This window comes from Oncorhynchus tshawytscha, linkage group LG03 (assembly GCF_018296145.1).
Source record: "Oncorhynchus tshawytscha isolate Ot180627B linkage group LG03, Otsh_v2.0, whole genome shotgun sequence".
Classification (NCBI taxonomy): Eukaryota; Metazoa; Chordata; class Actinopteri; order Salmoniformes; family Salmonidae; genus Oncorhynchus; species Oncorhynchus tshawytscha.
Window position 1 is genome coordinate 72,289,157 of NC_056431.1, and position 22,897 is coordinate 72,312,053.

A 22,897-nucleotide genomic window follows, 5' to 3' on the forward strand; every position below is an offset into this window, starting at 1 on the left:
GGGTCTCTAACATCCACCAGCTCCATGATGTCGTCATGGAGGAGTGGAAGAGGACTCCAGTGGCAACCTGTGAAGCTCTGGTGAACTCCATGCCCAAGAGGGTTAAAACCTCTAGTGACTCCCCATCCCGGGTCCGGGAGCGTAATCATCGCCTGGCACTAATTAGCATAACGCAACGGACATAAATCTTCCTAGAAAATCTTCCTATTCATGAAAATCACATGTGAATATATATTGGAACACAGCTTAGCCTTTTGTTAATCACCCTGTCATCTCAGATTTTCAAAATATGCTTTACAGCCAAAGCTAGACAAGCATTTGTGTAAGTTTATTATAGACTAGCATAGCATTATGCCTTGCTAGCAGCAGGCAACCTTGTCACGAAAATCAGAAAAGCAATCAAAGAGATTAAATTGTTTACCTTTGATTAACTCTTTTCACTCACGAGACTCCTAGGTAGATAGCCAAAGTTAATTTTTTCCCAAAATATTATTTTTGGAGGCGAAATAGCTCCGTTTGTTCTTCACGTTTGGCTGAGAAATCTCCCGGAAATTGCAGTCACAAAAAAACGGCGAAAAATATTCCAAATTAGCTCCATAATATTGACAGAAACATGGCAAACGTTGTTTATAATCAATCCTCAAGGTGTTTTTCAAATATCTATTCAATAATATATCCGTCGGGACAATTGGTTTTTCAGTAGGACCGATTGGAGTAATGGCTACCTCTGTAATTTACTCGAGAGTCACCCTGGGAGGCATCAGGTGACCAATGTAGCCGCCTACGGCTATTCTTCAACAAAAATGCGTAAAACTATGTCACAATGCTGTAGACACCTTGGGGAATACTAGAAAGCGTAAGCTGGTTGATAGCACATTCACAGCTCAATAGGGACTCATTGGAACGCAGCGCTTTCAAAATCTGGGGCACTTCCGGATTGGATTTTTCTCAGGCTTACGCCTGCAACATCAGTTCTGTTATACTCACAGACAATATCTTTACAGTTTTGGAAACGTTAGAGTGTTTTCTATCCAAAGCTGTCAATTATATGCATATTCTAGCATCTTGTCCTGACAAAATATCCCGTTTGAAACGGGAATGTTTTTTTCCCAAAAATGAAAATACTGCCCCTAGAGTCGCAACAGGTTTAAACAAGCTGTACACTCACTACTTTACATTGTAGCAAAGTGTCATTTCTTCAGTGTTGTCACATGAAAAGATATACTCAAATATTTACAAAAATGTGAGGGGTGTACTCACATTTGTGATATACTGTATTTCCATCAAATGGACTTGGATGAAAGGCTGTGTAATGACATGTTACACAGACAATTATTTTGTGGTTATATTCCCATGTACCAAATAAAAAATGCAAATTAAATGGGTTTCCATTGCATTTTCCAATCTACTGATGGTTTTGTCACAAAAAAATATTGCAAATGTGCCCAATCTGGTATTGGCAAGTGAGCTCTAGCCAACAGCTCGCAGATACAGTGTGGGTATAGCCTACATGATGAGATTGTTATGGACAAAAGAGCGATATTATTTTTATTTGTTGAACAGAAGCCAATCATCGATCATCTCCAGAATAAGATCCTCGATATTTATTGGAATGGAGCATCAAGCTAAACACTGTTCCCCTTTCTTTCACCACCCTGGGAAGTTAATTCCAATTTATTTCACCAGTAGCCTAATAAACTACGTGCTTTCTCACACAACATATCGTTGCAGGACTACAAGTTTACTTCAATATGGGGTTATTAAAACGTTTCCACCTCCATTTCTCGAATAATTAATTTTACAGACAGAAAAAGATCTCACCTTGACTAGCGTATTTTGTTTGGTCAACATTTGGAAAGTTTACCAACTTATTCCATCAGACCTGTCTTTACCTTTCTTATCTGAATTTACTCACAAAAAAGGTTGGATGAAACCAGGTTAGTGACATAATAACCATAATACATTTAAGCCTACTCTCTGGAAGGTTGTCTACATGTTTCAAAGTGTGTACTTGGCCTTTCCACAGGGGGTACTTGAGGAGACTCATGAGACCATAGTGTTACTGGTAAAATGCACGGAAGGGGAACTTTGGGGTACTCCTCACAGAGTAAAATGTACTTGTGGTAACATTAACCAAAAGGTTGGGAACCACTGGCCTACATCACAAGGGGAACATGACTGTCATCTGACTTCTGTGACTCGGAAACACTGGTGCAGGTTAATATAGCACGACATCTTGTGGCAGAAAATTGGCCTTTCTAGGGAGTTTTTCCTAGCCAACGTGCTTCAACACCTGCATTGCTTGCTGTTTGGGGTTTTAGGCTGGGTTTCTGTACAGCACTTTGAGATATCAGCTGATGTACTAAGGGCTATATAAATAGATTTTATTTTATTTTATTTGAATGACTGATGTAGTGTACTCCTCAATGCCATTGGAGGAATCCCAGAATTAAAGTCCCCTGTCTACTAGGAGCGCCGCCTCTGGGTGAGCGTTTTCTCGTTTGCTTATGGCGGAATACAGCTCAATGCTGTCTTAGTGCCAGCCTCAGTCTGTGGTGGTATGTAAACACCTACAAAACATATACAGTAGATGAAAACTCTCTAGGTAGATAGTGTGGTCTACAGTTTATCATGAGATACTCTACCTCAGGCGAGCAATAGCTCAGAGACTTCCTTAGATATCGTGCACCAGCTGTTATTTACAAAAATACGTAGTCCTCCGCCCCTTGTCGCTGTTCTATCCTGCCAGTACAGCGTATAACCAGCCAGCTGTAAGTTGATGATGGCGTCGTTCAGCCACGACTCCGTGAAGCATAAGATGTTACAGTTTTGAATGTCCCGTTGGTAGTTTAATCTTCTGCATAGGTCATCTATTTTATTCTCCAAATTTGCATGTGTGCTAGCAGAATGGAAGGAAGTGGAGGTTTCAGAAGGCAGCCCACCCTCTGGACCCTCCTCTTAATGCAAAGCACGGGGATCTGGACCTGTTCCCGAGAAAGCAGTATATCATTCGCGTCGGGCTCTTCAGACTCGTTAAAGGAAAAACAGGATTCTGCCAGTCCGTGGTGGGTAATCGCAGACCTGATGTCCAGAAGTTCTTTTCGGTCAGTCATAAGAGACGGTAGCGGCAACATTATGTACAAAATAAGTTACAAACAACGCAAATAAAAAAAATAAAAAACACAATCAGTTGGGAACACGTAAAACGTCAGTCGCTATCACCTTGGTCACGTCCAGCGCCACACTCACACTGTTCTGGAACTCATACGTCTCCTCGCCCATTGTTACAAAGTGGCAGAGTTGCCTTTTGGCTGAAGATATTAATTATCAGATCATCGTCTTGACAAATATCAAATATTCCCGGCTTTTCTCAACATGTTTTTTAGGCATTGACAACATTCAGAACACCATTATTTGAGTTGCTGGATACAGTGAAACAATTTAATATAAAATAAACGATGTTTTTGGATGTGTGAGTCTCATTTCTGAGTACAATAGCATTTTCTCTGTATCTTTGTAAGGGGGACACAAATACGTCACACGTCTCTTCACAAGTAACAGTTGGAAGATTCAGTTTTATTTCGTACAGATTAGGCCTTGACATTAATGTTTATACTTAGCAAGCATTAAAGTATCACATGAAAAACTATATTTTGATTAATATAATGGGACTAATGGGATAGTGTCAAACATGTTACAATACACTAAAAGACAATGCACATCAAAAACAAAAAACAAATAGAAGCAAAGCTAGCTATGTGACAAAATATTGAATTGAACCAATTGAATTATCCATCCCCCCACCTGCCACCTCCTCACTACTGAAACCTTACAGGCTAACAGAGGTGTTCCTAGACCTTTGACTGACCGTGCTGTGGGCCGAGCCCCTGCGGTAAGCGGCCAGCACCCTCTTGCTGATCAGCCCATGCTTGTGGAGCATCAGCAGGAGCTGGTTCCGGAACTTCTGCCCGATGAAGGCGTACAGCACGGGGTTGACTGCGCAGTGCGTGAACGCTATCCCCTTGGTCACGTACAGCGCCACACTCACACTGTTCCGGAACTCACACGTCTCCTCGCCCAGCGAGCCGCCTCGCATCAATGTGTCTACCAGCACGCTGACATTGCACGGCAGCCAACATATCACGAATGCAAACACCACGGCCAGGATGACGCGCATGGCCTTGTGTTTGTGGTCGGTGTTGCGCATGCCAAGGAACATCGTCGCCGCCGTGCAGCTGTAACAAACGACCATGACTGCCAGCGGCAGGAAGAATCCCAGTGTGTGGCGAAGCACCCGCACAAACACCCGCCACTGGTTGCTGCTCGACGGAGTCAGGTTCTCGTAGCAGAGGGTCTGGTCGCTGAGATCCTCCAGTTGGATAGCTTCCCGCTGGAGCACCACAGGCAATGAGAGAAGCCCTGCCCCCAGCCACACGGCTCCACAAACTTTCCCCACCAGGTGGCGACGTTGAGTCAGCGCCTGCGTGGTCTTCACGATAGCCAGGTAGCGGTCCACGCTAATGCACGCTAACAGGAAGACCCCACTATAAAAGGAAGCATCCTGGAGGCCAGACAGGAGCTTACAGAGGAAGGTACCAAAGATCCAGTGAGAGTAGACGTAGACGGCCCAGAAGGGGAGGGTCAGGGAGAAGAGGAGGTCGGCCATGGCTAGGTGCATCAGGTAGATGTCTGTGGTGGTCCGGCTCCTGGCCAAGCAGCACATCACGTAGATGACCAAACTGTTTCCCAGCACACTTAGGACAAACACAATGATGTATGTGACCATCAGACCAACACTGCTCAAGCCCAAGATAGACACACTACAGGGGGCTGCCTTGAGCTCGTCTATGGGAGGATAGGTGAAGTTGAAGATGTCGGAGGAGAGCAGATCATTATAGTCAATGTCTTGCATTTCCATGAGCTGCATGAAAGAAAAAAACAGTGCATTGATATTAAGATGTCTCCATCTACTAACTAAGTTGTAACAGTGTAGCAACTAAACACCCTGAGTGGTATCAGTGGAACAACTAAACACCCTGAGTGGTATCAGTGGAACAACTAAACACCCTGAGTGGTATCAGTGGAACAACTAAACACCCTGAGGGGTATCAGTGGAACAACTAAACACCCTGAGTGGTATCAGTGGAACAACTAAACACCCTAGCTGGTATCAGTGGAACAACTAAACACCCTGAGTAGTATCAGTGTAGTGACTAAACTCCCTGAGTGGTATCAGTGGAACAACTAAACACCCTGAGGGGTATCAGTGGAACAACTAAACACCCTGAGGGGTATCAGTGGAACAACTAAACACCCTGAGGGGTATCAGTGGAACAACTAAGCACCCTGAGTGGTATCAGTGGAACAGCTAAACACCCTGAGTGGTGTCAGTGGAACAACTAAACACCCTGAGTGGTATCAGTTGAACAACTAAACACCCTAGGTGGTATCAGTGGAACAACTAAACACCCTAGGTGGTATCAGTGGAACAACTAAACACCCTGAGTGGTATCAGTGTAGTGACTAAACTCCCTGAGTGGTATCAGTGGAACAACGTAACACCCTGAGTAGTATCAGTGTAGTGACTAAACTCCCTGAGTGGTATCAGTGGAACAACTAAACACCCTGAGGGGTATCAGTGGAACAACTAAACACCCTAGGTGGTATCAGTGGAACAACTAAACACCCTAGCTGGTATCAGTGGAACAACTAAACACCCTGAGTAGTATCAGTGTAGTGACTAAACTCCCTGAGTGGTATCAGTGGAACAACTAAACACCCTGAGGGGTATCAGTGGAACAACTAAACACCCTGAGGGGTATCAGTGGAACAACTAAACACCCTGAGGGGTATCAGTGGAACAACTAAACACCCTGAGGGGTATCAGTGGAACAACTAAGCACCCTGAGTGGTATCAGTGGAACAGCTAAACACCCTGAGTGGTGTCAGTGGAACAACTAAACACCCTGAGTGGTATCAGTTGAACAACTAAACACCCTGAGGGGTATCAGTGGAACAACTAAACACCCTGAGTGGTATCAGTGGAACAACTAAACACCCTGAGTGGTATCAGTGGAACAACTAAACACCCTGAGGGGTATCAGTGGAACAACTAAACACCCTGAGGGGTATCAGTGGAACAACTAAACACCCTAGGTGGTATCAGTGGAACAACTAAACACCCTGAGGGGTATCAGTGGAACAACTAAACACCCTGAGGGGTATCAGTGGAACAACTAAACACCCTGAGGGGTATCAGTGGAACAACTAAACACCCTGAGGGGTATCAGTGGAACAACTAAACACCCTGAGGGGTATCAGTGGAACAACTAAACACCCTAGGTGGTATCAGTGGAACAACTAAACACCCTGAGGGGTATCAGTGGAACAACTAAACAATGTTACATTGAACTGGGTGAATGGAATATGAATGACAATCATCCAATATTCTCATATAGAAATGTGTCCATGCTCATAAAAAACTCATCGTCTTCCCTCAACTTAAACGGCACCGATCGCCACTGGTCCCTGTGTATTATAATATTTTGTGTTTAGCTATGTAGTTACTGTGTTACATGTTTTTTTAGTTCTGCTAATTGTGCAATAATGTTTTTTTGTGTTAAATGTACAACTCTATATTTGGCACAACCACAAGTGAAAATAAAAATAAATATTATTACTTGGCCTTATTAGAAACTTCAATGTTCCACTTCCAAACATAAAATATGTGCCTTACATTATTTTCAAGCTAATTATTACAAAGACAGAAGCACCACACACATGCAGTCAATGTGCAGCAGTAGTCGTTAGACCAAACATTTGGGACCAGCATTCCAGGTAGTCTTACACTTTATGTTACTCGTGTAAGGTCAAAATTGACTAATATAATGTGAAATCTTATATCCCCATCTCACTTCATCGATCTTCCAGCAGTTGGCAATGACAGGTTGACCTACAGATTGAGTTTAGTAATCTGTCATTCGGGGATGAACGCAAAAAAAAAAGACACTACTGGGTACAGTTTATATTTGACTCTTTGTAGATTCTATAGAGATAATCTTAACCTAAAAAACATTAAGGACACAGCAGGAGTTATATATTTTTTATTAATTATGTAATGAGGGCCTTCACAAAAATCAGTGAGTAAGTACAGCCATGTGAGTCAGATTCAGATAATGTACTATTGTTATTCTAACGTCTAACTATTTCCCCAAACATCTTGAGGGTAAAACCTTTCCTGTTTTGACATTTCTGAAGAAAATGTCCGCTTTCATAAATGTCACAAAAGATTACTTAAAGCAAACAGTAAGAGTCCAAGTCAGCAATTCAGCTGAAGTCATTTTACAGTGGAATGCAGTGAAAACAGGAAATACTACACAACCGTTGCTTCAACAGAGGCTTCAAAATAGCAATAGTTGTGACATTATAGAATCCTTTGTGAATTTTTGAGAATCTGCACATTTAATAGCCAATTGTCTTCTCCACATACACAGTTTATGGTCTCAAAATTGCAATTAGTGCAAGAAATCAAATCAAATTGTATTGGCCAGATGTGAAGAACACAACAGGTGTAGTAGACTTTACTTACGAGCCCGTTCCCAAAAGTAAAACAAATCTTTTCTAAAAGAAAAGGAGATTGTAACACAATAAAAACAATATACAGTTCCTTCAGAAAGTATTCAGACCCCTTGACATTTTCCACATTTTGTTGCATCACAGCCTTATTCTAAAATGGAGAAGAAGGAAAAAATTCCCTCATCAATCCACACACAATGCAAACACATACGTATTCAGACCCTTTACTCAGTACTTTGTTAAAGCACATTTGGCAGCGAGTCTTCTTGGGTAATGACGCTACAAGCTTGGCACACCTGTATTTGGGGAGTTTCTCCCATTCTTCTCTGCAGATCCTCTCAAGCTCTGTCAGGTTGGATGGGGAACGTTGCTGCACATATATTTTCAGGTCTCTCCAGAGATGTTAAATCGGGTTAAAGTCTGGGCTCTGGCTGGGCCACTCATGGACATTTGAGACTTGTTCCAAAGCCACTCCTGTGTTGTCTTTAGGCTCGTTGTCCTGTTGGAAGGTAAAACTTTGCCCCAGTGTGAGGCCCTGAGCTCTGGATCAGGTTTTCATAAAGTTTCTCAATACTTTGCTCCGTTCATCTTTCCCTCGATCCTGACTAGTCTCCAAGTCCCTGCCGCTGAAAAACATCCCCACAGCATGATGCTGCCACCACCATGCTTCACCGTAGGGATGGTGTCAGGTTTCCACCAGACGTGACACTTGGCATTCAGGCAAAATATTTCAGTCTTCGTTTCATCAGACCAAAGAATCTTGTTTCCCATAGTCTGAGAGTCTTTAGGTGCCTTTTGGCAAACTACAAGCAGGCAGTCATGTGCCTTTTACTGAGGAGTGGCTTTCGTCTGGCCACTTTACCATAAAGGCCTGATTGGTGGAGTGCTGCAGAGATGGTTGTCCTTCTGGAAGGTTCTCCCATCTCCACAGTGGAACTCTGGAGTTTTATCAGAGTGACCATCAGGTTCTTGGTTACCTCCCTGATTGCTCAGTTTTGCCGGGCGGCCAGCTCTAGGAGGAGTCTTGGTGGTTCCAAACGCCTTCCATTTAAGAATAACGGAGGCCACTGTGTTCCTGGGGACCTTGAATGCTGCAGAATTGTTTTGGTACCCTTCCCCAGATCTGTGCCTCGACACAATCCTGTTTCGGAGCTTTACGCACAATTCCTTCAACCTCATGGCTTGGTTTTTGCCCTGACATGCACGATCAACTGTGGGACCTTATATCGACACCCGTGTGCCTTTCCAAATTATGTCCAAACAATTGAATTTATCATAGGTGGAGTCCAGTCAAGATGTAGAAACATCTCAAGGATGATCAGTGGAAACAGGATGCACCTGAGCTCAATTTAGAGGCTCATATTAAAGAGTCTGAAAAAAAAGGTGTTTCTGTTTTTTATTTTGAATACATTTGCAAAAATATCTAAACACTTAAATGTTAAATGAGGAGGCAGAGGCATTGATGCGAGTAACCAGTCCTGTTCAGTACATTACAAAACATCCGGGTATCTCAAGCACACCGGTAAAACACTGGAGTTGCAGTAATTAACATTTACCAACAGATGGCATCACTGTGCCATCTTACACCCATAACAGACCTGTTTTCAATGTGTCATTATGGGGTTAGTGTGTAGATTGACGAGGAAAAACATTTATTCAATCAATTTTAGAATAAGCCTGTAACGTTGTGGCGAAATCCTGCACGGAGCCTTCACCGTGCGCTGCCACTTTAAGAGCGCATCGGCAGTAAGGAAGGAGGAAATAAAGACGGCTCTTTCAGCTCTCTGGGTGATGAGCGGAGTTCTTGGTTGGCGCGACAGTTTGATTGTGTGTGCTATGCTGCAGGCATCCTTGTTTATCTTCAGCGTGTGTAGTTTATAAAATATTTAACTCAATCATCGGTGTGACCGCTCTAGGTTGTGGTTGTTATTGTTTGGAACCGCGCCGGTTATGGATCGCAACATCGTTGGGAAGCTTTGACATACAAACCAACAAATCATCAGACGGTCAGACCGTACACCGGCAATCCTGAAGACCACAGCTAAGATCTCTCTTGTTCTCTTTCTCTTCCCTCTCGTTCCAGTGCTTTACCCTGCAACAGACTATTTTTCAAATGCACTTCCCATTGAAGTTCATTAGAGCTGGACTATTATTGCCCTGCCAGAAGTATTTTGGTGGACATTTTAGTTAAAAGGGAGGTTGCTTGCAGGTTGTGGATTGTTATGTTAACTGTATTGAGGTGAGGTATGCTAATGACATGTGGCCGAAAAGATTGTGGACATTTTTAAGGCTTTTGTTTTGTCTATGAACACCCCCCACATTCATATCCTCTGGACATTCATACCCTCTGGACATTCATTCATACCCTCTGCACATTCATACCCTCTGCACATTCATACCCTCTGGACTCCACTGGACAATAATACAGATTATTGCAAGTCCTCTGATGACTGGGTTCTTTCTTGTAAATTGTTTCTATGAAGTTGTCCAATTGCTCTGCTATTTTATTATTATTGTATGAGGTGGGTTACTCCTGTGCTGTGATGTGGGTTTTATATGGTGTGTATTCTCTTTTCTCTCCACTGGCTATCTGGTAAACAGGCTACACTCTAGGCAGTCTCTTCTGCTGATGTGTGTGGGTCTGGTAGTGGTACTCTCTCCTATTCTACTCTTCTCCTTTCGGCATGGTTAATACCTGCCTGGCGCCCCAACAAAATCGTTATATTTACCCCTCTATAATAAATACCGCTACAACGTAACAAATACCGCTAACGTAACAAAATGTGTAAAAAAATGAAGGGGTCTGAATACTTTCCGAAGGCACTGTACTAGGAGTACCAGTACCAAGTTAATGTGCAGGGGGTTGAGGTAATACAGTCTGTACATATAGGTCAGGGTAAAAGTGACTTGGGAATCAGGATAGATAATAAACAGACTAGCAGCAGTGCATGTGAAGAGGGAGTGTCAGTGTAGTATGTGTGAATGTATGGGTAGAGTCTAGTGAGTGTGCATAGAGCCAGTACAAGTCAGTGCAAAACAATTAAGATAAATCTATAAATAATAAAGGGGTCAATGTAAATAGTCTGGGTGGCCATTTTGATGAGCTGTTCAGCAGTCTTATGGCTTCGGGGTAGAAGCTGTTCAGGTACCTTTCGGTCATCAAATAATTCCTTTCACTGCAATCATCCCAAGAAAACAAGATTAGTAAAACATTCAATACTGCTTCCACCTTGCAGCGGTCATGCTTCTATGTCATCCATGCTCCAAAGACATTACTTGTGAAGGTAGACAGTCTAGCTGAGAGTTGTTCACCCAATAGCTTGAATGTATGTTGCTGCATATATAACATTGTTAGGTTCTAATTCCTCAGAGTAAAAACTTAATGGACACTATGAAAGCTTGAACCCAATACAGCTGCATTGGACAATGACATTTCACACAAGTGCAAACGCCCCAGTACATCACGGGGGCCAAGCTCCCTGCCATCCAGGACCTATACAATAGGAGGTGTCAGTCACCCAAGTTATAGACTGCTTTCCCTGCTAGCTCTCGTTATTCTTATTATGTTACTTTTTATTTCAGTCTACTTAGTAAAAGAAATTCTTAACCAACAGTGGAGTTCAAGAAGAGTTAAGGCTTGTAAGTAAGCATTTCACGGTAAAGTCCACACTTGTAATAGACACGTGAAAAAGTTTGACTTGATTGAACCATTTCTTCTAGGCTGAGTCTCCTCCCACACATTTGAACAGCCAATACAAGTCCGTTGCTAGACAGAACCTTAGTGATATCCGTTCTTCCTCTCTTCATCGGACCCTGACATCTACCCCAAAAAGTTCTCACTCCTCCCCAACTCTGTTGTCATGGTGACTGGTACCAGACTGTCTCTTCTCCTCCCAGAGGATCCCTCCCATAGGATCCCTGATGGCTAACAATAACATATCCTGACATAATGTAAATGTTATACATTACCCTCTCTCCCTCAGTGACATGAATAAGTACATTTCATATTCTCAGAACACAACCACATACACCTCTTAGAATGATCTGGTATTAGAACATTTTCAAAAATGAAATCGTACAGGATACATGGAAAGCTGTGGTATATCGACTGCACTCAAGTATCGAAATCAAGTGCGGGCTTTACCTTAGAGAAGGTCCAAGAATTCCTGAAGCAAGTTGTGTTCTTTCTGGTATCATGTGAAAAGAAACACAGTGAAAAATTACTACATTTTCTTCAGAAAGACAAGTCATATGTGCTCTCTCAAATGCACAAAGAATGACTCATCTGTGTCTAAATGTCTAATTCCAAAGACAACCAAAACTCTTCCATATCCACTTTACTAAAAAGGATTTATAAATTATTAAGCAATGACAACAAGCAGTTCAATGACCGAATAATTGACCGGTACAATTTTCTTTAGAAATCATATCTGAAGGAACAATTTGTGTTAACCCCTGCGAGTCAGGAATTAGTCTGTTTTGTGACAGCAAAGAGGTTATGCCAAATGTGCCTAAAACGGTGTGTAAATGGTAGCATTTTAAGCACGTGATAATGTCTGTGTACTTAAAGTCACATTGGAGAGTTATAGCCATAGATATGCAACATATAGTTAGTAGCAGTAATTGCATTAAGTCTTTACATTATAGATCATTATTAAAGGATACCCTGCTTGCCTACTTTGCCTTTTGGTAGGCCGTCATTGTAAAGAAGAATAGGTTCTTATCTGACTTGCCTAGTTAAATAAAGGTTAAAAAAATAATATCTGGCAATACATGGATTTGTGGTGGATGTGACACTAAACTGAATTTTCTCATCGGTGCCTCCATTTTAGAAAACAGTCAGACGGTAGTATTTGTACTTTAGTAGTTGTGGTGTTTGTCTATTCTCTAAAGCAGTCTTATTAGAGGGCAATGTGAACACGCATTGTCACAATGACATGCAAGAGTATGTTTTATATCAGTTATTGGAGAGAAAATGACTAAGAAGTACATTTAAACTCTACAGAAAATGACTTTGCTGACCTTGATAGATAATCAGCATGTCTCTGTATTATGTGTTGTCTTGTCTCTGTTATTGGTTTAGACAACTTGGTTAATAGCCCTTCACAGTACACTGCTAAGCTTTATAGAGCTGCAACACATACAGGCCATTAACTGAAAGCTTGATTGTACTGTCAGCCATGTATGCTTGTTGTCTCTTGTAATACAGTTTCAACTCAACAAAAAAGTGCTTTGCTGACCTTGATTGACAATGAGGACAATATAGCTTGTAAATGATCTTATCTCTGTTTATCATTGTATTTGCATGGGTAATAGGCCTTTACTGTATACTGCAAACCTTGATAGATAAGAAGCATATATCGGGCTACAACTTATAAATCATTTTCTCCATTGAAAGTGTGATTATACCGTGTTCTAATAGCCTGGTTAATATTCATTACATTTAACTTGTAAATTAATTTTGTTTAATAAAAAAGTGGTGAAACTTGTTTTTTGTGTTTTGTTGTTGTTGTGATTGAGTTTGTATTCATTTCAGGTTCATGGAAAGCACCAGGTCATTTAAAGCTCTGTTGCTGGATATGTAGGACACAGTCCCCAACCAAAACTAACCAGTATTTCCCACCTCACTTTAGCTGAGACGGGTAGAAAGGTTATCTGTACAAGCCAATAAGTCTCCCATATACCGTGTGTTGCGTTGCAGTGAAAGGAAGTTGTCTATAAGCACGTTTCTCTCTTGTTTCTCTCTCTCTCTACAACGGCAAACTTCTTCCTTTTTTCGTCACGAGTTTGCATGGACATGCCGAAATAAATGATCCAATTATCATTCCAGTCACAGGAAAGGTCTTATATCTTGAACAAATAAAAATAGTAATGACTGTAAACTTGTTTTTTTTGTTTTTCCCACAATCTTTCTGAAGTTTGGTACGGAGCTCAGTAAAAAAAGCGTCTGTTCAAGCCGCCATCGTGGCACCTCCCATTTTATTACAGTTGTGGAGAGGTTATCCTGTTCTGCCTACGTATCTCAAACAGGTGAAAAATACAATCTAGTGACACGATGTAGCGAACACACTGTCCCTTCAGTAACACACGTCTCAAGGGAAATGTATGACCGGATCCTTGCGTACTGTACCAGTGACATCGACATTTAATATGAATGGATGCCTTGGCTGTACCATGAACTACAAACCTCCATTATGTGGCAATTAAATGTTTTGCCATCATACAAAAAAATGAAAAGTATTAAATATTCAGATGTTCTTCACCATAAACCGAATAGGTCAACCATGACTTTTATAGGACTCTAAAAGATCAAACATAATTAAAACTCTGCTGTTTTACAGAAAGTGATGGCATTTCAGAGAAAATATAAACATGGCAAATGTTCAAAATGCTATTACTTTTCTCATGTACTTTCAATGTATCAAGGCTAAAGGTGGATGGATTCTTTGAGACCAGCATGGAGTGATACTGTAAAATGTCAATATTTACACATGGCTCGAATTACTATTACTTTGACCACATGGTGGCACTGTGGTGCCACAAAAGTCCATTGTAAAACGTAGCCAGGCACTCAACCCTATGCCATAACACCGTGACACCGTATCATCAGATTCCATACTGATGATATCCACATAAAACAGTAGTCTATTGTTAAGAGCTGAAAATAAATAAGTGCCTAACATGAACATAATTTACTGTAATCATTCTCATAGAATAGACACTTAACAACAACAAAAAGGGGGCGAGAACAAAGTCTCACAAAACAAAAAAGATGGCGTATGGTGTAAAGAACACGAAGATAAAACACTAGCGTTTCAAACTGACACGGCAAAAGTCAAGTTAGATTGTCCTGTCCTCTTTCCCTTTATATGACAGAGATCGGTCCCACATGACAAACAAACCGTAACTCATTCAACTTTCATCTATACAGAGAAGACAACAACATCTATATCCAAACAACAGCACCCACATGCATACATACAGTACCAGTCAAAAGTTTGGACACACCTACTCACTCCAGGGTGTCTCCCCACGTGTACTACCTTCCACATTGTACAACAACACACCAAAACCACGAAACAACACATATGGATGGAATCATGCAGCAACCAAAAAAAGTGCCGAACAAATCAAAACATATTCCACATTTGATATTCTTCAAAGTAGCCACCCCTTGCCCCAATGACAGCCCCGCACACTCATGGCACACTCATGGCACACTCCCAACCAGCTTCATGAGGTAGTCACCTGGAATGCACCTCAATTAACAGGTGTGCCTTGTTAAAAGTTAATTTGTGGAATTTCTTTCCTTCTTAATGCATTTTAGCCAATCAGTTGTGTTGTGACAAGGTAGGGGTGGTATACAAAAGATAAGTCTTTTTTCTGCAGCGATATGCCATCCCATCTGGTTTACCCTCTGCTGGACAATCATTTATCTTTCAACAGGACAATGACCCAACACACCTCCAGGCTGCATCAGATGACCTGGCCTCCACGATCACCTGACCTCAACCCAATTGAGATGGTTTGGGATGAGTTGGACCGCAGAGTAAGGGAAAAGCAGCCAAGAAGTGCTCAGCATATGTGGGAACTCCTTCAACAAGACTGTTGGAAAAGCATTCCAGGTGAAGCTGGTTGAGAGAATATCAATAGCGCGCAAAGCTGTCATCAAGGCAAAGGGCGGCCACACCGAAGAACCTGAAATACAAACTATATTTTGATTTGTTCAACACTCCCCCAGCCACTACATGACCCCAAATGTGCCACTTCATAGCTTTGATGTCCTCACCACCACTCCAAAATGCAGAAAACAGCAAAAACAAAACAAAAAAACTGAATGTGTAGGTGTGTCCAAACGTCCCACCGGTGCCATACATTTCTCATATGTAGACAGAGCATACATATCCCCAGTAACGTTTCTCTCCCCACAAACCCAATACACATTTACCAGACGGGGAAGTCACCTAATTTTCCTGTTCCATTTCAGTTGGACTATTGATGGTTCATAAACAATTGAGAATGTGACAGTAGGGTTGCTGAGCAAATCAAATCAAATTGTAGGACTATAAAGGATGTTGCTCTCAAGTTGTAAGTGTTCAACAAGGATTCAACTGGAGGTGCGTGGAAGGGCGACTCCAAAACACAGTCTGGAATCCATCCCAGCGACCCACACAAACAGCTATTTGAGCATTAGTAGAAGACAAACCAAAAACAATACCATTCTGACTTGGCTCATGGTATCTGACTACTGGCACTTCCTGAGCAAGAGCTTCCTAAACCAGCACAACATATTTCCTGTAGCGTCGGAACGCTCGTTACTGATTGGCCAGTGAGATGAAGTTCATGGTCAGGTCACTTGGTGCTGGTGAGGTGGAGCAGTAGGGCGTTCGGCACTTCCATGGTCTCATCCTTCACCAGCACGATGTCATAAGCATTCAGGTAGGACGTCTTCCTCTCCTCCACCTTGTCGTTGAGGAAGCCTATCTGGAGGATGTTCTCCATGCTGTGCACCCCATCAGCCATGGTCAGGTCCCCCAGAGAGTCTCCCACCAGCAGGATGTTGTGGCGTGACTTCAGCTCCTGGAAGTGGCCCGTGTTCAGCAGAGCTCCCTTCCTCTTGTTATAGATGTGGATCAGCTCCCTCCCGCTTGATGTGGATCAGCTCCCTCCCTCTTGTTATAGATGTGGATCAGCTCCCCTTTGAACGCCTTCAGCACTCCAGTCTCATCAAAGTCCATGGAGTTGGAGAAGACCTTGACGTTGGGGTGAAAGACCAACGGCGGATCACCTCCTCCAGCACGTCTCCTAGCCCAGCAGAGAAGATGAGCAGAGGGATGCTGTGCTCCTGCAGGTGGTCAAAGAACAGCTGGTAGCCCTCCTTGAGCATAGCATCGGACTCCTTCACCATGTCCTGCAGCAGGTCTTTCCTGATGCGCTGCTGCACCAGAAGAGTATGGGCTTTAGTCCACCACTCCACCATGAGTGGCAGCTTCTCCTCCGCTGTCTGTTTGGAATCGATCTCTATGGGGTGATATGTGTTGAGCAGGTCCTTCAGCTGTGCTTTGCACTCCTCACTGATGAGCCTGCTGTTGTTCAGGATATTGTGACTGGGAGGGCACCGCTTCCCATTGTAGTCAAACCGTGTGAGGGTCATGTCGAAGTCTGAAATCACCTGAATCGTGCTGGTGCCAGCCTTCTGCATGGCCTTGATGATCTCTTCCACCCTCTGAGGGTCCCTCATACAGACTGAGGGACTGGACAGCTCTGGGATAATTTTTCTAGAGAGATGTTGTTTAATTCAAGAAAAGTTCAAAGATCCAAACGATGGATCTAGCCAGTGTCACGGCCACTCCTCTGCATTGCAGGGGCGGTTCCTCCTGCAGGCAGAGGAGGGTCGTTAGTGATATGAGTCACCTGGGCTCAGGGTATTTAAACTGCTTCACTAACCACTCTTGTCTCTCTCTCTGCTCCTCCAGGTATGATCCTGTTGTGTTTGTTCCTTTGTAGTTTTACGTAGTTTTCACTCCGTCATATTCACGCATCCCTGCACTTTACATACACCTTACATTATGATACTTTCACACCTCATTCCTTTTTCTTAGTTTAAAGTTAATAGTTTTTTGTTTATAATAAAGAACCTTTTTGATTGGCCTATACCTGTTGGTGTCCCCTCATTTATGCCACAGGCTATGAGCCGGCCTGTGACACTAGAAATGCAATCAATATTATATAGTTATATAGCTAGCTAGCTAGCATTTAGCTATGCTGCAATAACCAGTCAACCAAAAAACTATCTCTTCCTCTTTTGCCCTGCAAGTGTATTCTCGTCAGACGTAATGAAACGTCATCAGCAGTGTTAATTAATTTGAGGGCTGAGGGGATAGGGTGTGTCTTTTAAGTGTTTGGACTGCAAACTTCTTCATCTTCTTCTCTTGTATAATGGTGTTTGCAAACAATTGGATGTAAATTCCGCCACCTACTGTGCGGGTGGATAATAAATATTTGTGGATTTAAAAAAAAATATTGTCAAACAAATATCATACAAACATTTTACATTGCCAGGAATCCTAAACAAACAAATCATCTTAATAATACTAGTTTTAATTGCCTTTTTGTTTTTCATTTTGTTTTTTATTTTTGAACAACCATGTTGTTTAAAATCATTTATGAAGTGAAAAAAGTTAGGTTTTGAATTAGCCCTTTTGCATTTGTGAATATAAAATGTACCTAATAAAGATCCCAAAAAGGAAATAATGTGGGTTAACATCACTTCTGGTAAGCAAGTTAGACTACCTTCAAAATAAAAGCACACATTTCAAAACACTGAATTATCAATAACTCCTTAGAATACTATATCTACTAATATTGCTCTAATAATGACAAGTAATAAATCATGAACTAAAACAATGCGAGCCTCGCACTGGGCCTCCATGTCCTCTCACGGCGGGGGAGGGTGATCAGAGAGTGAACACAGCCCGTTCCCTGCAGAGTTGACCCCGGGTCTCACTTGGTAGTGAGTGTTGCAACAGAGGACAGACGATTTTTCCATGCTTCAGGTCCTGTTCTGTGAGCTTGTGTGGCCTACCACTTTGTGGCTCAGCCGTTGTTGCTCCCAGACGTTTCCACTTAACAATAACAGCCCTTAGTTGACTGGGGCAGCTCTATTATGGCAGAAACTTGACAAACTGACTTGTAGGAAAGGTGTCATCCTTTGACGGTGACCCGTTGAAAGTCACTGAGCTCTTCAGTTACGCAGTAACCTGTCAGCATCAGGTGTAGTTGAAATGGCAGAATCCACTCATTTGAAGGGTGTCCACATAGTGTATATTACAAATTCCAATTGGTTGTGGCTAACGCTAGCTAGGTGGATTACATTAGCTAGGTTAGGGTAAAGGTTAGGAGTTTGGAGTTAGGGGAAGGGTTAGCTAACATGCTAAGTAGATGCAAAGGAGCTCAAACATATGAAGTAGTTGCTAATTAGCTAATCCAACCATCCTCCTTTCGTTTTTGCCTGAAGCAACCTTCTGTTTTATCTAACCATACCAAACGCAACATATCATACTCATTTGAGTGTCCCGGATTTGAGTGTCCCCTGTGAAGGGGAACAAACGCTGCTATTTATCTGTTACTTTTATTTCTTATTCTTATTTCTTTTTTTGATAAAATAAAAAATATATATTTTAAACTGCATTGTTGGTTAAGGGCTTGTAAGTAAGCATTTCACTGTAAGGTCTACCTGTTGTATTCGGCGCATGTGTCAAATACGATTTGATTTGAAATGCAGCTATTCTAACAAGCGAGTGGCTTAATCTGTTCTGCGCTTTTTATTTATGTCTGCTTAAATGAAAGAACTGGACATGCAGAAAGAAATAAGGACAAGAAGCCACTTTGGACTATCAGTGCATTCATCATCATTGAGTAAATGCGCAGTCAGTCTCATTTTAGGCTGCACGCACGCCACAACAGTCTGGAACTCTGAAATAGTCCGGCAGTCGTGAAATTTACGTCAGTCTAGACTTCTCCGAAAAAGATGTGTGTTCAACATGAATAGCCCCGTATACGTTTGAAAGCGTATAATTATAGAACGGAATTTTTTGACGGTGACATTAGCTGCCTGTCCGCATATTCATCCTATGAAAGTCGTCGCCAATAGGACAGCTAAATTATGGGCTCGAGAAGATACATTGTAGAAAAGCGGACTCAGACAACATTGAGACATTGAAACAATAATTTGGGTAAGAAAATAGCTTTGCTGTTTTTAATTTTAATTTTAACTTCCTACTATTGGCTTAATTTGTGTTAAATAGAATAACACGTTTAGATACGCCTTCTGTTTAAAATAATAATAACATTTCTACTTTGAATATAGATCTACATTTTTAATGTAATGTTGCAAGAAGAAACGTCTCAAACGACAGGTGTATAGCCTAGTAAATAATGCCAGCTGCAGTGAAAAAACAGCGTATTATTATCAATGGTTATGTGATGTTGTCTTGTCATTAATGCCCGAATATATTTGTCTCGCGCAATGCACAGCTAGTCACAGGCTAACAGTTATATTATTGGTACGCTACAGGGAAATGTGGAGTCATGTATCCTGCTGTACAGGAGTAGTCTAATGGATATGTTTTCCCCGAGTCTTTTATATAACAACATGTAAGAGCTTAAACATCATACTCAATTGTCTTGCTAATCAAATTATTGTATTTTTGACTGCACTTATAAGTTATTGTTATAGATGTTTTAGATTTTTCTACTAAATAATAAAAGCCTTGTGATGACTCATCAGTGGTGAGCTTTGTTACTCCTGTCTGACCTTGCCATGATCCATATATTATTTATGTTAAAAAAATAGACAACTTCAACAGTTGTTTGTAAAACGATCATGCCAATCTTATGGGCTGTCAGTCCTTACATGCTAGCCCCATTTCCCAACAGTTTACCAAAAGTGTGTGGTTCAGAAATTGAAGGTGTGGTGTGCTTTTTGTCAGCCCATAAACCACATGTTCCAAAAAGTCACAAGTCTCTGTCTGTCTGTCTGTCTGTCTGAATTCATTTTAAATTTAATGGGCTTTATTGGCATGGGAAACATATGTTTACATTACCAAAGCAAGTGAAATACATGATAAACAATACAACAAATGAAGGGTAAACATTACTCACAAAAGTTTTAAAATGATATAGAAATGTGATATATTAGTGGCTATGTACAGTAACGATGTGCAAATAGTTGAAGTATGAAAGGGACAATCAAGATCAGATAAATATAGGTTGTATTTACAATGTTGTTTGTGTTCTTTCTCTATCTCCTCTCTGTCTCTCTCCCCCTCTCTTGCTCTCCTTTTCTCCCCATTCGTTCTCTCCCCCTATCTTTCTCTCCCCCTCTCTCACACTCTCTCTCACGCTCTCTCCCCTCTTGCTTACTTGCACTCACTCACTCACTCACTCACTCACTCACTCACTCACTCACTCACTCACTCACTCACTCACACACACACAGAGAGAGAGAGATGGCGAGTGACGACCAGGTGGCCATCTTGACGGATGACGAGGGGTATCAGAAGAGGAAGTATGTCCTGGCAGAACCCTTCAACACCTTGTCCAACACCCTGGAGCAGATACCGGTGGGCGCGGGCCCCACTTCTGCCTCCCAAGGTCCAGAGTCTCCCCCCACAGACAAACCTGACTCCTCCTCCTCCAACCCCAGTAATGACTGCCTGGAGAGGAACTGCGTGCGGATCGACAACCACCTCCTCATCTCCAAGGTCTTCTACTTCTTCTTCTATGCAGCCTATGGGTCCCTACACCCACTGCTGCCTGTGTACTACAAACAGCTGGGGATGACTCCCAGTCAGAGCGGCTTGCTGGTCGGGATCCGGTACTTCATCGAATTCTGTAGCGCCCCCTTTTGGGGGGTGGTGGCGGACCGCTTCAAGAAGGGCAAGGTGGTGCTTGTGTTCTCCGTTTTCTGCTGGCTGGTGTTCAACTGCGGAATCGGCTTCATCAAGCCTGCCTCCATAACATGCGTGGAGAGGAAACCCACAGTCGCACGCCCCACCAGCCCTGCCCACCCCGGTCTGCCGGCCAATTACAGTAGGGACCGCAGGGGTGTGATTGGAGACTTGTTTTCCCTCTCTTCGAATCAACACGGTTTAGCATCAGACTCAGTTAGTGGCGGTCCCCTGCACAGGTATGTGAGGAGCGATGGTGGTAATGTCACTGGACCCAGCACTGTCACTAGACCTGTGCCTTCCCCCACCATCACAACAACAACATCTTCCCCTTCCACCACACCCACTACAACAGCCAGCTCAAAACCTGCCTCAAATCTAACCACAACCAAACCAACCACCACAACCATTCCCAAAGTCTACCACATGATCTCCAACCACGACCAGGTGGAGACCATCTTCCTCCTGATCCTGCTAGTCATCATCATCGGCGAGTTCTTCAGTGCTCCGGCTGTCACCATAGTGGACACGCGCACCCTGCAGTACCTGGGCCCCCACCAGGACCGCTACGGCCTGCAGAGGATGTGGGGCTCCCTGGGCTGGGGCCTGGCCATGCTCTGCGTAGGCATCTGGATCGACCACACCCACATCAAGCTCTTTATCCAGGGCACCGGCTGCATCGTGCCCGACTACAAGAACTATCAGATAGCCTTTATTGTCTTTGGAGTCCTGATGGCCGTAGCTTTGATATTGTCCACACAGTTTTACTTTGAGAGTAGTACTAGTGACCACCGGCCAATGGAGGCTCAGCTGGAGGAGGATAAGAGACAGGGGGCAGAGTCTCCTCAAATGTCCAGTGGTGTTTCATCTCCCAAAGGGCATGCGGTGGAATCGTTAGAATCCCAAAGTGTCGTCAGCCAACCGTTTCGTTATCAGGACCTCATTCGGCTGCTGTGTAGCGTGCAGTACGGCTCAGTGCTCTTCGTGGCCTGGTTTATGGGATTCGGCTACGGCTTTGTGTTCACGTTCCTCTACTGGCACCTGGAGGACCTGAAAGGGACCACCACGCTATTTGGAGTGTGCTCGGTGCTGAGCCACATCTCAGAGCTGGTTGCCTACTTCACCAGCCACAAGCTCATCGAGCTGGTTGGCCATATAAGGTTTATAAAAGGGGGCATGGGTCAAAAGCCCAGGGGGGTATGTCTCAAAGCTGGATCAATGAGTTAGCCAGCTAACTTGCTTAAATGTTCAGAAATAACTTTTGGTGGGAATATATGGTTGAAATTGGCATGGATTGATTTAATTGTTTAAACCAACAACCCATGTTCAAGTTTAGGTTACCCCTCAGGTCTGTTTGTAGTGCACCCCTCAGGTCTGTTTGTACAGTAGTATAGCCCTCAGGTCTGTTTGTACAGTAGTATACGCCTCAGGTCTGTTTGTATAGTAGTATAGCCCTCAGGTCTGTTTGTACAGTAGTATAGCCCTCAGGTCTGTTTGTACAGTAGTATAGCCCTCAGGTCTGTTTGTAGTATAGCCCTCAGGTCTGTTTGTACAGTAGTATACCCCTCAGGTCTGCTTGTACAGTAGTATACCCCTCAGGTCTGTTTGTACAGTAGTATAGCCCTCAGGTCTGTTTGTACAGTAGTATAGCGCTCAGGTCTGTTTGTAGTATAGCCCTCAGGTCTGTTTGTACAGTAGTATAGCCCTGAGGTCTGTTTGTAGTATAGCCCTCAGGTCTGTTTGTAGTATAGCCCTCAGGTCTGTTTGTAGTATAGCCCTCAGGTCTGTTTGTAGTATAGCCCTCAGGTCTGTTTGTAGTATAGCCCTCAGGTCTGTTTGTACAGTAGTATACCCCTCAGGTCTGTTTGTAC

At 42.8% G+C, this 22,897-nt stretch overlaps 2 protein-coding genes and 1 pseudogene across 2 annotated transcripts in view; 1 reads left to right on the forward strand and 2 right to left on the reverse strand.

Annotated features, from left to right (window-relative positions):
- Positions 1–3,829: 3,829 nt before the first annotated feature.
- Positions 3,830–4,918, reverse strand: LOC112246501 (C-X-C chemokine receptor type 1-like). Its single transcript, XM_024414875.1, has one exon. The coding sequence runs from the start codon at positions 4,916–4,918 to the stop codon at positions 3,830–3,832; it is 1,089 nt and encodes a 362-aa protein (XP_024270643.1).
- A 10,909-nt stretch (positions 4,919–15,827) lies between these two features.
- On the reverse strand, positions 15,828–16,873 carry LOC112246520 (annotated as a pseudogene).
- Positions 16,874–18,779: 1,906 nt separating this feature from the next.
- Positions 18,780–22,897, forward strand: part of LOC112242906 (major facilitator superfamily domain-containing protein 6) — a 14,090-nt gene continuing 9,972 nt past the window's right edge. Inside the window, exons 1-2 of the mRNA XM_024410753.2 lie at positions 18,780–19,310; positions 20,576–22,186. Coding sequence (XP_024266521.1) covers positions 20,586–22,186 — 1,601 coding nt within the window. The 5' untranslated portion in view covers positions 18,780–19,310; positions 20,576–20,585. The remainder of the gene's footprint in view (positions 19,311–20,575; positions 22,187–22,897) is intronic.

Bases quoted from the DNA above. Each gene is read 5' to 3' on its own strand.
- LOC112246501 (XM_024414875.1), bottom strand. From the start codon at position 4,918: ATGGAAATGCAAGACATTGACTATAATGATCTGCTCTCCTCCGACATC.